At 40.5% G+C, this 11881-nt stretch overlaps 2 protein-coding genes across 3 annotated transcripts in view; one reads left to right on the forward strand and one right to left on the reverse strand.

The window, feature by feature from the left end:
* lztr1 (leucine zipper like post translational regulator 1) overlaps positions 1-6915 on the forward strand; it is a 340836-nt gene extending 333921 nt beyond the window's left edge. For both annotated transcript variants that reach the window (XM_068055296.1, XM_068055295.1), the window contains exon 21: positions 4988-6915. In XM_068055296.1, the coding sequence (XP_067911397.1) occupies positions 4988-5104 (117 nt within the window). In that variant the 3' untranslated portion in view covers positions 5105-6915. The remainder of the gene's footprint in view (positions 1-4987) is intronic.
* sirt4 (sirtuin 4) overlaps positions 1-11881 on the reverse strand; it is a 74027-nt gene that overhangs the window by 1753 nt on the left and 60393 nt on the right. The gene's annotated exons all lie outside the window — the stretch shown is intronic.

The raw sequence follows: 11881 nt of genomic DNA on the forward strand, positions 1-11881 counted from the left end.
AATGTCACAGTATGACTGATTTTGATGTGTCAAATATAAGGGTGGAATTAGTATAGATGTGCTTTCCACTATTATGAAATACTGCAACATTTTGACATTAAGATGTGATCATTTGGCGTTAACTAGGATATTTACAGTTTTTTTGGGAAAATTTGAAGTTAGTGAAGCAATGCATTTGAGAATGTGCTAAAAACACGGTGCAAGTATGCAACTGTATTGAGCACAAGAGTTTTACGAACACTGGACTTTCATCAGTTTTCTTTTTGTCTTAATTCTTGATCAGAGGACATCATTGGATTAGTTTGATGAAAATGTATTATAGATATCTCTGCTAGTCGGTATTGCATGATATGACATTTGCACTTTAATGTGAAATGAAACGTAAATTATAAAAACTAAACACTTCAACACAAACGTGTTTTTTCATGACCAGGCCATCTCTAAATTTTTGACGGCTAAACTATATTATGCTTTAAAAAAAATTATACCTGTTTCTGGGGTGTTTGCCTGTTGATTTAAACCTTTAAATGTTTTAAGCCAAAGTACTTTGATTTTTACAGCATTGTGTCTTGTCACAGGGAAAACTGTATCAGCTAAAAACAGAAAGTGATGAAAATACACATCAGGTCTGGCAGCATCTGGAGAGAGAAACAGAGTTAACGTTTCAGGTCTGTAACCTTCCATGAGAACAAAAGGTCACACATGAAACGTTAACTCTGTTTCTCCACAGATGCTGCCAGACCTACTTTGTATTCCCAGCGCTTTCAGTTTTTATTTCAGATTTCTAGCATCTACAGATCTTTTGCTTTTATTGTATCTCTGAGCTCTTTGCCATCTCTGTAGTCCTACAGAAACTGATGAATGAAACTTGCATGTATAACCATATTGCTGCAGATGTTCCATCCTATTCTTTCCTATCAAATGAAACACATTTTCTATGTATTGTTTATTTGTTTGTTCGCTGTGTCACTGAAAATGCTGTGCAGTTTTCCAGCAGAAGTATTTCAACTGCAGGGTGTGCTGAACTTGGTTGCCAGCTTAGCAGCCTACTCCACCAAAGCACAGCTGTTTTTTGTAAAATGAAATAAGTTGTCGGAGGCCAAGGACATAATATATTTAATCTCCTTTTTGTTCCTTAACTCAGAGGCAAATTAGTGTCCTTGCTCTAGGATGCTTATTTCTTGGATCAAGTGTTTTGTGGGTTGGGAATAAGAGCAAGAAAGGTATTCTAGAAATCTGAGAATGTTGAGCATGTTGGGAAGATTTGAGGTTAGATGGTTGGGTAGAGAGAACGTTCTAAAAACCTTCTGTTTTACTCCACAAAAAGAAGGATAATGTGTCTGTGCTATGTAGATTATACATTATCTGTGCTATTGAGAGTCTCAAAGCCACACTTGACCCCTCTATCCTTGCAAACTGCAGCCCAACTCCAAACTCCCTTTCCTGTCCAAAGTCCTTGAATGTGTTCCAAATCGATACCCATCTTTCCTGCAACACCATGTTTGAATCCATCCAATCAGGTTTCTGACCCTGCAACACTATTGAAATGGCCGTAATCAAAGTGACAAATGACATCCTATGTGACTATGGTAGCTATCCCTCCTCATGACCTCTCTGTAGCCTTTGATATGTTTGACCTCACCATCCTCCTCTAATGCTTCAACCCTAGGAGGACTGCCCTTGCCTGATTCCATTTTTACCTAAACAGTCATAGCTGGAAAGTCATCTACAATTACTTCTCTTCCTACTCCCACGGGATCCCATAGGATCTAACCTTAGCCTCCTTCCATTTCTCATCCGCATGTTGCCCATCAGCAGCATCATCCAAAAGCACATCAGGTCCCACATGTATGCTGACAACACCCAGCTCTACCTCACCATCACCTCTCCTGACCCTGCCACCACTGCTGATTTGTGACACTGCTTGTCCAACATCCGGTATTTGATGAGCAGAAATTTCCTCCAACTAAATATTGGAAGACCAAAGCCGTTGTCATTGGTCCCCGCCACAAACTCTCTTCCCTAACCACTGACTCCATCCCTCTCCCAGCAACTGTGGCTGAATGAGACTATTCACAACCTCAGTGTTGTATTTGACCGTGAGATGTGCGTCTGACCACAGATCTGTATCAGCAAGACTGCCTACTCTGTAACGTCGCCTGACTCTTCCCCTGTCTTAGCTCATCTGCTGAAACCATCATCCAAGCTTTGATACCTCTAGACTTGACTATTCTAGTACACTTCTGGTCAGCTTCCCATTTTCCACCCTCCATAAACTTGAGTTCATCCAAAACTCTGCTGCCCTTACCCCAATGCCTCAGTTTAAAAATTGTCATCCTGGTTTTGAAATTTCTCCATGGCCTCACCCCTCCCTATCTCTGTAACAACGTTCAGCTCTACAACCCTCTGAGATCTCTGCACTCATTCAATTCAGGCCACCTATTTTCATCATTCCACCATTGGCAGCCATGCCTTCAGCTACCTACACCCTAAACTCTGGAATTCCCTCCCTAAACCTCGTCACCTGTCTACCTCCAGCTCTTTCCTCCTTTTAAGACACTTCTTAAAACCCACCTCTTTGAGCAAGCTTTTGATCAGCTGTGCTAATATCTCCTTATGTGGTTTGGTATCAAATTCTGTTTAATAATACTCCTGTGAAGCGCTATGGGTAGTTTTACCTACATTAAAGGTGCAATATAAGTACAGGTTGTTGGCCGCAGAAGTTCAGTTTAACATCCTGGCACTGATTTCTGATGCTGTTCAGTCATTCACATTGTTGTGTTGTGAATACACATTATGCCTTGTTAAACAGATTCTATGTAATAAAGATATTGCAAATTTTGTAATGCTTTGAAGCTTACAGAATTGTTTTTGTTGTTTTTCAGTTAAATTAAATTAATAATTGCAGAACCTTAGCAGGCACAAATGGCCATTTTTGAAACTAAAATGACACCAAACAAAATAACCAACCATTGTTGTCTTATTCTTAAAATACTGCATTGAATCTCTATAAAAATTCATATACGTGTGATGACTCTAAATGCAGCTGTAGACTTGCACTCCTACTTTCCTGAAGGGTGGGTGCTAAGCAGGAATTCACGCACCACCATTCTGTCATGCAGGTGACACCATTTTTGCTGCACCAGTGAGCTATTAGATTCTCTCTAACATTTTTATTCTATAGCTCTGTATATTCCTCAAATTGAACCCCTCCTAACAATAAACGATTTGAGGGATTCACACTAACCTGTCAGTATCTGAAGGATTTTTGTTCTGCTTTATATACTGCATAAAATATTACACAAAGTTACTTAGCTGTCATCATGATGCCAGACTCATGAACAGTTTCATGAATGCTTTACTTTTTTTATTTAAAATAATTTGGATGCAATTCATATGAAACTAGAGGTTGCTCAAGAACGATGTTTTGTTTGAAAATTGAAGGTTTTCTTAAAGTTTGACTTGGCAAGAATTTGTCTGAAATTTGAACATTTGCTAGTTTGGTCATAATCCTGAGTATTGCTGGTTCATTTTTTCTGCACCAAGTCATGATTCAAATTCCTTCATATTTCATGATTAGTGGTCCATAGTGAACAATCATTAAAGGATTGTTAAGATATTTGCAGAAATTCTTTATCTTACAAGCAAGGTACATCCTGATGTATGACTTTCCTCTTTATACAGTATCCATAAAGCATCTCTCCTTAGTTTCTTCATTTGCATTGATACCACTTCTATAGGTGTTCATGAGTGAGAAGAAAAATAGAAAAACACATCTGCGCTTAATTTGCAGGCAATATTTTCTTGCTTCTACTTGTAACTGATACCAACCAGTCACCTTTGACTTTGCTGTGTGTAGTTTTCTACTAAAGGTTCCAAAGAAAATGCAGAACATCAGCCTTAAAGTCAGAAGGTGATCATAACATTCTAATCCCATCGCCAGTGCTTTTGGAATAGGGCAAAAATGTCTTTAAGCTGGATCAATCAGCAAACCACTGTGCTTGGACAAACTCTACAAATAATTCTCCAAACCAGTTTGAGGGTCTCGTTTACTAATTCGGTGGCATGCTGTCAGGTAGAAACAAGAATCTCCAATGGGCACATGTAAACTTACTACAAAATAAAGATTAGCAAAATAATTAGTCAAATATGTCAGCTGATATTCATAACAAAGGGAAAGGGAATCTTGCAGCAAAATCTGCAGGCAAAGCATGGCTGACTTTTAATCGTATTGCCTAAGAAGACACCTGCAAAGCAGCTAGCTGTAATCTGTTTAGTCACCAAATATTATGTTTTGCACTTGGCTGCCGTTTCAGACAGTTTGACAGTACCCTCTGGGACTCTGTTTTGGTCCCTCGTTGGACAGCTTTTGGGGAAGTACCCATAGATATATTGTACTTAAAAAATGAATGAGACAAAAGATAGATTAATTCACTGGAGGTGTATAAATTGTAATGGATTTATGCTCTTCTACAAGTCAACTTCCACATCCGTTCCCCTGAGCACTTGGGTCTGGATGAGGAAATTATGTCTGCGTATGTAGGATTTTTAATTTATACGATTCAGTGTTTCATAAAAGCTCATTGGCATTCAAATATCTTGTGTTTTTTTGATTGTTTGCAATACCTAATGAATATTCAGTGTTAATGGGCATTTGTATTCCTGCTTCTCCCACTCCCCACTTTCAAATATATTGACAGATCAGAGTTTTTTGGGGGGTTGGTGAGATGTAGTGTGAAGGGCTCATGAAACCTATTTTGGTATTGGATCATTGTATGTTTCTGTTACTCTGGCACTTGCTGTATCACAGCAATACAGCGTGAGAGATATTATCTGTTGTCCTTCATTGCTACAAGAGATTCAGATGGGACAGAAGTTCAGTAGTGAGTCTTTCCAGATCTTGCTAAAAAGATAATTCAGTTTAAAATCTTGCTATGTACCCCTCTTGTTTCCTAATTTCTTAAATCCATTTTTTTTCTTCCCTAAGGTCTCCAAGTTGCCCAACCTACGATCCCTAAGTCAAGCACTGCTTCTAGACATCATCGAGTCATTAGCCAATCATATTTCAGACAAGCAGTGTGCAGAGCTGGGCTCAGATATGTGACAATTAATTTTAAACACTGATTCTCAAATTGTTTTAGAAACTTTGCTCACTTGTGATCCAGATTTGTAGTATTTATTACATATATTTAAATAAAATTATTTTAAGTAGGACAGTTAGGATACAAGGTTCAAGCTATTTTGAAATCAGTGTTTGATTCAGGTCCTTGGTTAATGATATTGGCTGGAAGAAAAAAGTATCAACGCCCCACCTTTTTGTTTGCTGGTTCAAACATAATAAAGGTACAAGTAACTTTATCTCATTTCTCCATGTGTCATTTCAAAATATCATCCTTCCCTCCTAAGATTTGCACAACTTAGTCATGAAATTAAAAAAAAAACCTGTTTCACTTTGTAATGTATTCTCTTCTTGTACTTCTAAAATTATAAATGGAATGAATAAGACTGACATTCCAAGGTGCATGCAAAGGATACAGGTGATTATCAGACTCACTGGCTTAATTGCCTGGTAGTTTTGAGTTTCTCTAGTTCACTGTTATGTTGTGTGATATCTGAGAGCGCCAAGAGGCAGTGAGTGAGATTCCAGGATTGTAACTGGAGCCCTTACAACTGATGTCGGCTAATGGAATATATGTTAAGTATTAGTTGATTAACACACTGTGTAAATTAATACAAATGGTTTTGCTTAGTGGGATCTGATATAAAGATCTCACTTGGTTATCACCAGGCAACCTTTGTACAGAAATTGAATGAGCCATGACATTGATTATCTTGTTGCAATAATGTTTATAGGAATTGTGTAAAGACCTATTCGTACCACATATGTAACATGCTGACTGGTGTTCTGACGTTAAAAGAAATTGCACAATTTCAGTAGATCCTATGTATGTAAAGATCTGAAAACAAGGAACATTAATGTGGGCTAAGTTGTGGCTCCCACCTCCTCTCCTAGCAGCAAATTGTGTTGAATCTTCTGCCTGGCTTTTATTTCTGTTGTTGTTTGCATTGCATCTTGGTCTTGATCAGGAAAATTACTGCAAAGCATCTTTTTCCACTGTTTATATATGCTAAAAGTTAGACAGAGATTTCTTTATAGCTCGTCATTTAGAAGTGAACCACAGTCTCTGTCAAGTGATCCCTAATTTAAAAAAATATGCAAACAATCACTTGCGCATGCTGAACAAGCAGTTGTTGGTAGATTTTGGATCTTTTGCATAGTCCACATGTTCATTAGGTTGTGCACAACGTGGTGTATGTGTTTAGTCAATCATGGTCGTTTTGCTTGTGTCTGACATTAACTAAAATTCCCAGGACTTCATTCACCAACAGTAGTTTTCGAACATTCTTAACTGTCATCCTTGGAAAAATAGCCAGAAATAGTATGTATTGATTATGATTTTGATCATGTTGCTATTAAGTTGCATCTACAATTTCTCACTATTACATAACGTAGTTCTAAGTCGGACTCTGAATTGAACAAAGAAACGTTGGTGACTGCAATCCTACATATGTATGGTCACCAGTAGCCATGTCACTGAGAAAATGGTCATAACCTTTCCAATATTGTGCCCTCTAAATACTTAGGTTAATTGCTGTGTAACTTATAACTTTTTGGGGGGTAGGGAGAGGAGGAAAGGAATTCAGACTGCTGCAAATGTATTCCAAAGCCTATTAAATAAAGTGATCAAAATTCACTTTTATATTTGTTATATATGTTACAAAATGTTTAATTGTGAAGATTAGTTAATGTGTAAAGTAACTTGCACATATCATTAATATTGCCTTATTCTGCTTGTGCCTCATGTAGGCTCTGTTGTGTAGTATTCATAACACTATAAAATAAGCTGTCATCAATTTGTATTTAATCGTGGTCATTTTTTCAATGTAGCATGGTTATAATCTGGGTTATAACAATGTATTCTGTGCAGAGCAGTGAAACCACGGGACAGATCACATAACAGATTGTATTTGTAAAGGAGCAATGAATTGAACAAAAATATAAGCCAATAATTTGGCGTAAAAATCCTCATTCTGCTCATGGCAACAGAGTGAGGCTCAGTCTACACATTATGTTCTCCTCTGGTCATGTCTCAGCCATGCCTTTTGAGATGTAGCACCAAGCAGAAGCCAGACTCTTTCCCAAAGAGGGTGGAAAAATGAGGCTGAGTCACCCTGGATTACCCACACAATGACAGAGGAGGGGAGCGATCACATGTCAAGTATCTGAATTTGGTGACTGACGAGTGATCTGATGACTGCCTCTTACCTTATGGTTGCTTGTAAATCCCATTTTGAAAGAGCAATATTGACCTCTCCTGCACCTTAAAGCAGAAGTTCCAGCATTGCTAGTGTGTGGTGCAGATGGTCTCTCGTAAAGTGTACCATAAGGGACTGGGACCCATGAAGAAAACAGGTGAGCAGCAGGAGTATATAAACTATAATACACAGAAGAATTTCCAGGCACTGGTGAAGTAATGAAGATTATAAATTCCAAGGTGCCAGGGTGACGAGCAGATTTGGGTCCAGAAACAAGTATCAAAGCTGAGCTTCAGGTGGTACCGAGAGGTGACAGAACTTTAGATGAGAATCTACTGTGTGTGGATTGAAACAGTAAATTCTGGAAAAACTCAGCAAGTCTGGCAGCATCTGTGGAGAGAGAAGCAGAGTTAACATTTCAGCTCAGTGACTGTGTGTATGCCTGATTGTGAACTGTCTTAGGAAGGATGGAGCTGGCATCTGTTTTAACCTGTCCCACTTCAGCTGCAGAAATTCCTTTAGCAGGGCTATTAATAATAAAAGCAAAATACTGCAGATGCTGGAAATCTGAAACAAAAACAAAAAGTGTTGGAAATACTGAGCAGGTCAGGCAGCATCTGTGGAGAGAGAAGCAAAGTTAACGTTTCAGATCTGTGACCTTTCATCAGAACTGGCAAGGTTAGAAAAGAACTAGGTTTTAAGCAAGGGGAGGGGAGTGAGGGAAGTAGAGCATGGCTATTCGACCCGAGCCCGACGGGACCCGCCATGTGTCGGGGTTGGGTCGCACTTCCGGGTCTGGCATTCGGGCCGGGTCGGGCATGCTCTATCAACACCGCTGGTAAGAGGCTTCAATGGTAATGTACTTTTTGGACTTGAAAGGTGGTTTTGTTAGTTTTTTTTTTAAGCTTATGCAGATAAGCAACAAAGTGAAAAACAGAAGGTAGGTTAACTGATGGTTGGGTCAGACGCGAGAAAAAAATCAAAGGACTCGTGCCAGCTCGGGGTCGGATGTGGTTCTGTTGGGCTTGGGTCGGGTTTCATTTGCAGACCTGAGCCGACCTTTCGGGGGAAGAGAACAAAGTGATAGGGCAGGAGAGATTAAATAACAAGGCTGTCCTGTGACAAAGGCAGAGCGTGTGTTAGTGCTTGTGGTGAAAGACAAATCATTAGTCCAGAGAAACTGTTAATATCGGAATAATGAGCAGCTCTGACTACATGAAAAGCAGGCCTATGATTAAAAACTAAAATATTTTAAAAAGGCCAGTCATGCTATGAAGTTATTGAACTCAATGTTCAGTTCTCAAGGCTGCAGAGTGCCTAATCGAAAGATCAGGTGCTGCTCCTCGAGCTTGCATTGATGTTTACTGGAGCAGGCCAAATTCAGAAATGTTGGCATGAGAGCAGGGGGGGAGTGTTGAAATGGCAAACAACTGGAAGCTCGGGGTCATGCTTTCAGACTGAGTGGAGGTTTCAACAAAGCGGTTAGCCAATCTGCATTTGGTCTCATCAATGTAGAGGAGACTGCATTGTGAGCAGTGAATACAGTATACTAAATTTAAAGAAGTACAAGTAATTTGCTGCTTCACCTGGAAGGAGTGTTTGTTTTTGTTTCAGATTCCCAGCAACTGCAGTATTTTGCTTTTATTTAAGCATATTGGATCCTGGGTTTTAGAAATGGAGACAGTACAAAGGCCAGAATGGACTAGATAAGTTGGGGTTGTTCTTCGGGTGGGGACCTACTGTTGGAAAACCATGGTGGTCTACAGTCTTGCTGGTGACCTGCTTTTCTTTCCTACCAGACTGCTGGTACCTGCTAGTTTTTCTTGCTTTCCTTTCTACCAATCCCACTTCCCCACCTTTTTCAGCTGCTTACACATTCTGCATGTCTTGTATATTGATTTGATTTTGCTTATGCTGCCATTATCTCATGATAATACTTCTGCCATTTAACCATCTATTTCCCAGTTTAGCAACTTGCAGGTCATTCTATTTTCTTATATTTTTCTTCACAATCTTCCCTTTTTTCTGTTTCTTTTTAAATGCTGTTCATTGGCAATATCTTCCAGTTTTGGCAAGGGTCTTTTTTATTTATATATATATATTCTTTTGTGGGATATGGGCATCACTGGCTAGGCTAGCATTTATTGCCCATTCCTAATTGCCCTTGAGAAGGTGGTGGTGAGCTGCCTTCTTGAACCGCTGCAGTCCTTGGAGTGTAGGTACACCAACAGTGCTATTAGGAAGGGAGTTCCAGGATTTTGACCCAGTGACAGCGAAGGAACGTCGATATAGTTCCAAGTCAGGATGGTGTGGCTTGGAGGGGAACTAGCAGGTGGTGTTGTTCCCAAGCATCTGCTGCCCTTGTCCTGGAGCTGGTAGAGGTCGTATGTTTGGAAGCTGCTGTCGAAGGAGCCTTGGTGCGTTGCATCTTGTAGATGGTACACACTGCTGCTACTGCATCAGTGGTGAAAGGAGTGAATGTTGAAGGTGGTGGATGGGGTGCCAATCAAGTGAGCTGCTTTGTCCTGGATGGTATCAAGTTTCTTCAGTGTTGTTGGAGCTGCATCCATCCAGGCAAGTGGAGAGTGTTCAATCACACTCCTGACTTGTGCCTTGTAGATGGTGAACAGACACTAGGGAGACAGGAGGTGAGTTTCTCGCTGCAGAATTCCTGGCCTCTGACCTCCTCTCGTAGCCAGAGCATTTATGTGGCTGTCCCAGTTCAGTTTCTGATCAATTGTAACCCCCCAGGATGTTAGTGGGGGATTCAACAATGGTAATGCCATTGAACATTGAGGAGAGATGGTTAGATTCTCTCTTGTTTGAGATGATCATTGCCTGGCACTTGTGTGGCACAAATGTATCTTGCCACGTACTAGTCCAAGCCTGGATGTTGTCCAGGTCTTGCTGCATCTGGATACAGTATCAGCTTCAGTATCTGAGGAGTCGTGAATGGTGCTGAACATTGTGCAGCCAAAACAGTTGTCTGTTCTTAACTGATGCTGCCTGACCTGCTGAGTGTTGACAGCTTTTTCAGATTTCTGGCATCAGAAATTTTGCTTTTCATTTATTTTTGTCCATTTCTACTCGCTTTTACATTTCTATCTTTTTATTATTTTGCTTTTTTAGTTGTAATTTTGGCAACTTTTGTTTCTAAACACGTACAATTATCTTTCAGTATATTGCCTACTGTTTCAATTAACTCTGCTTTCATAATGTAAGATATCCATTATTTTATTTGAGAATACATTTATTTTATTTGAGAATACATTTAATGGTCATCAGCCTCAAGAAAACGAACATCATGGGGCAGGATGTCAGAAATGCTCCATCCATCAATATTGGCGACCACGCTCTGGAAGTGGTTCAAGAGTTCACCTACCTAGGCTCAACTATCACCAGTAACCTGTCTCTAGATGCAGAAATCAACAAGCGCATGGGTAAGGCTTCCACTGCTATGTTCAGACTGGCCAAGAGAGTGTGGGAAAATGGCGCACTGACACGGAACACAAAAGTCCGAGTGTATCAGGCCTGTGTCCTCAGTACCTTGCTCTACGGCAGCGAGGCCTGGACAACGTATGCCAGCCAAGAGCGACGTCTCAATTCATTCCATCTTCGCTGCCTTCGGAGAATACTTGGCATCAGGTGGCAGGACTATATCTCCAACACAGAAGTCCTTGAAGCGGCCAACATCCCCAGCTTATACACACTACTGAGTCAGCGGCGCTTGAGATGGCTTGGCCATGTGAGCCGCATGGAAGATGGCAGGATCCCCAAAGACACATTGTACAGCGAGCTCGCCACTGGTATCAGACCCACCGGCCGTCCATGTCTCCGTTATAAAGACGTCTGCAAACGCGACATGAAATCGTGTGACATTGATCACAAGTCGTGGGAGTCAGTTGCCAGCATTCGCCAGAGCTGGCGGGCAGCCATAAAGACAGGGCTAAATTGTGGCGAGTCGAAGAGACTTAGTAGTTGGCAGGAAAAAAGACAGAGGCGCAAGGGGAGAGCCAACTGTGCAACAGCCCCAACAAACAAATTTCTCTGCAGCACCTGTGGAAGAGCCTGTCACTCCAGAATTGGCCTTTATAGCCACTCCAGGCGCTGCTTCACAAACCACTGACCACCTCCAGGCGCGTATCCATTGTCTCTCGAGATAAGGAGGCCCAAAAAAGACATTTAATGGTACATAAAGTGTTGGTTCACTCTATATTTGTGCACTTTGCTGTAGGCAGGTGCGATGGAGTTCAAAAGAATGTAACAATATAACCTTTTACGGGCTGGTTCATTTTAGATGGTGAGTTACTCATTAATAAAAATTTGCAACACAAGTTTTCCATCCGTTTGCTGATACATCCGTGTATTGTTTTCAGCACAAAAAGTATCACTTGAAGTCGAAAGCTACATTATCATAACCCCCTCTCTGGCTTTAAGTTGAATAAAACTTGGTTTTTGATCGAGTTGTCACCTTTTCGCCTATGATTTCACATTCTAAACCAGTGTCAGACACGGGACTTTGAAGAGGGGGTATAGCTTGGAGGATGCGTTTGTTGCAGCAGAA

Source organism: Heterodontus francisci, chromosome 23, assembly GCF_036365525.1.
Source record: "Heterodontus francisci isolate sHetFra1 chromosome 23, sHetFra1.hap1, whole genome shotgun sequence".
Lineage (NCBI taxonomy): Eukaryota > Metazoa > Chordata > Chondrichthyes > Heterodontiformes > Heterodontidae > Heterodontus > Heterodontus francisci.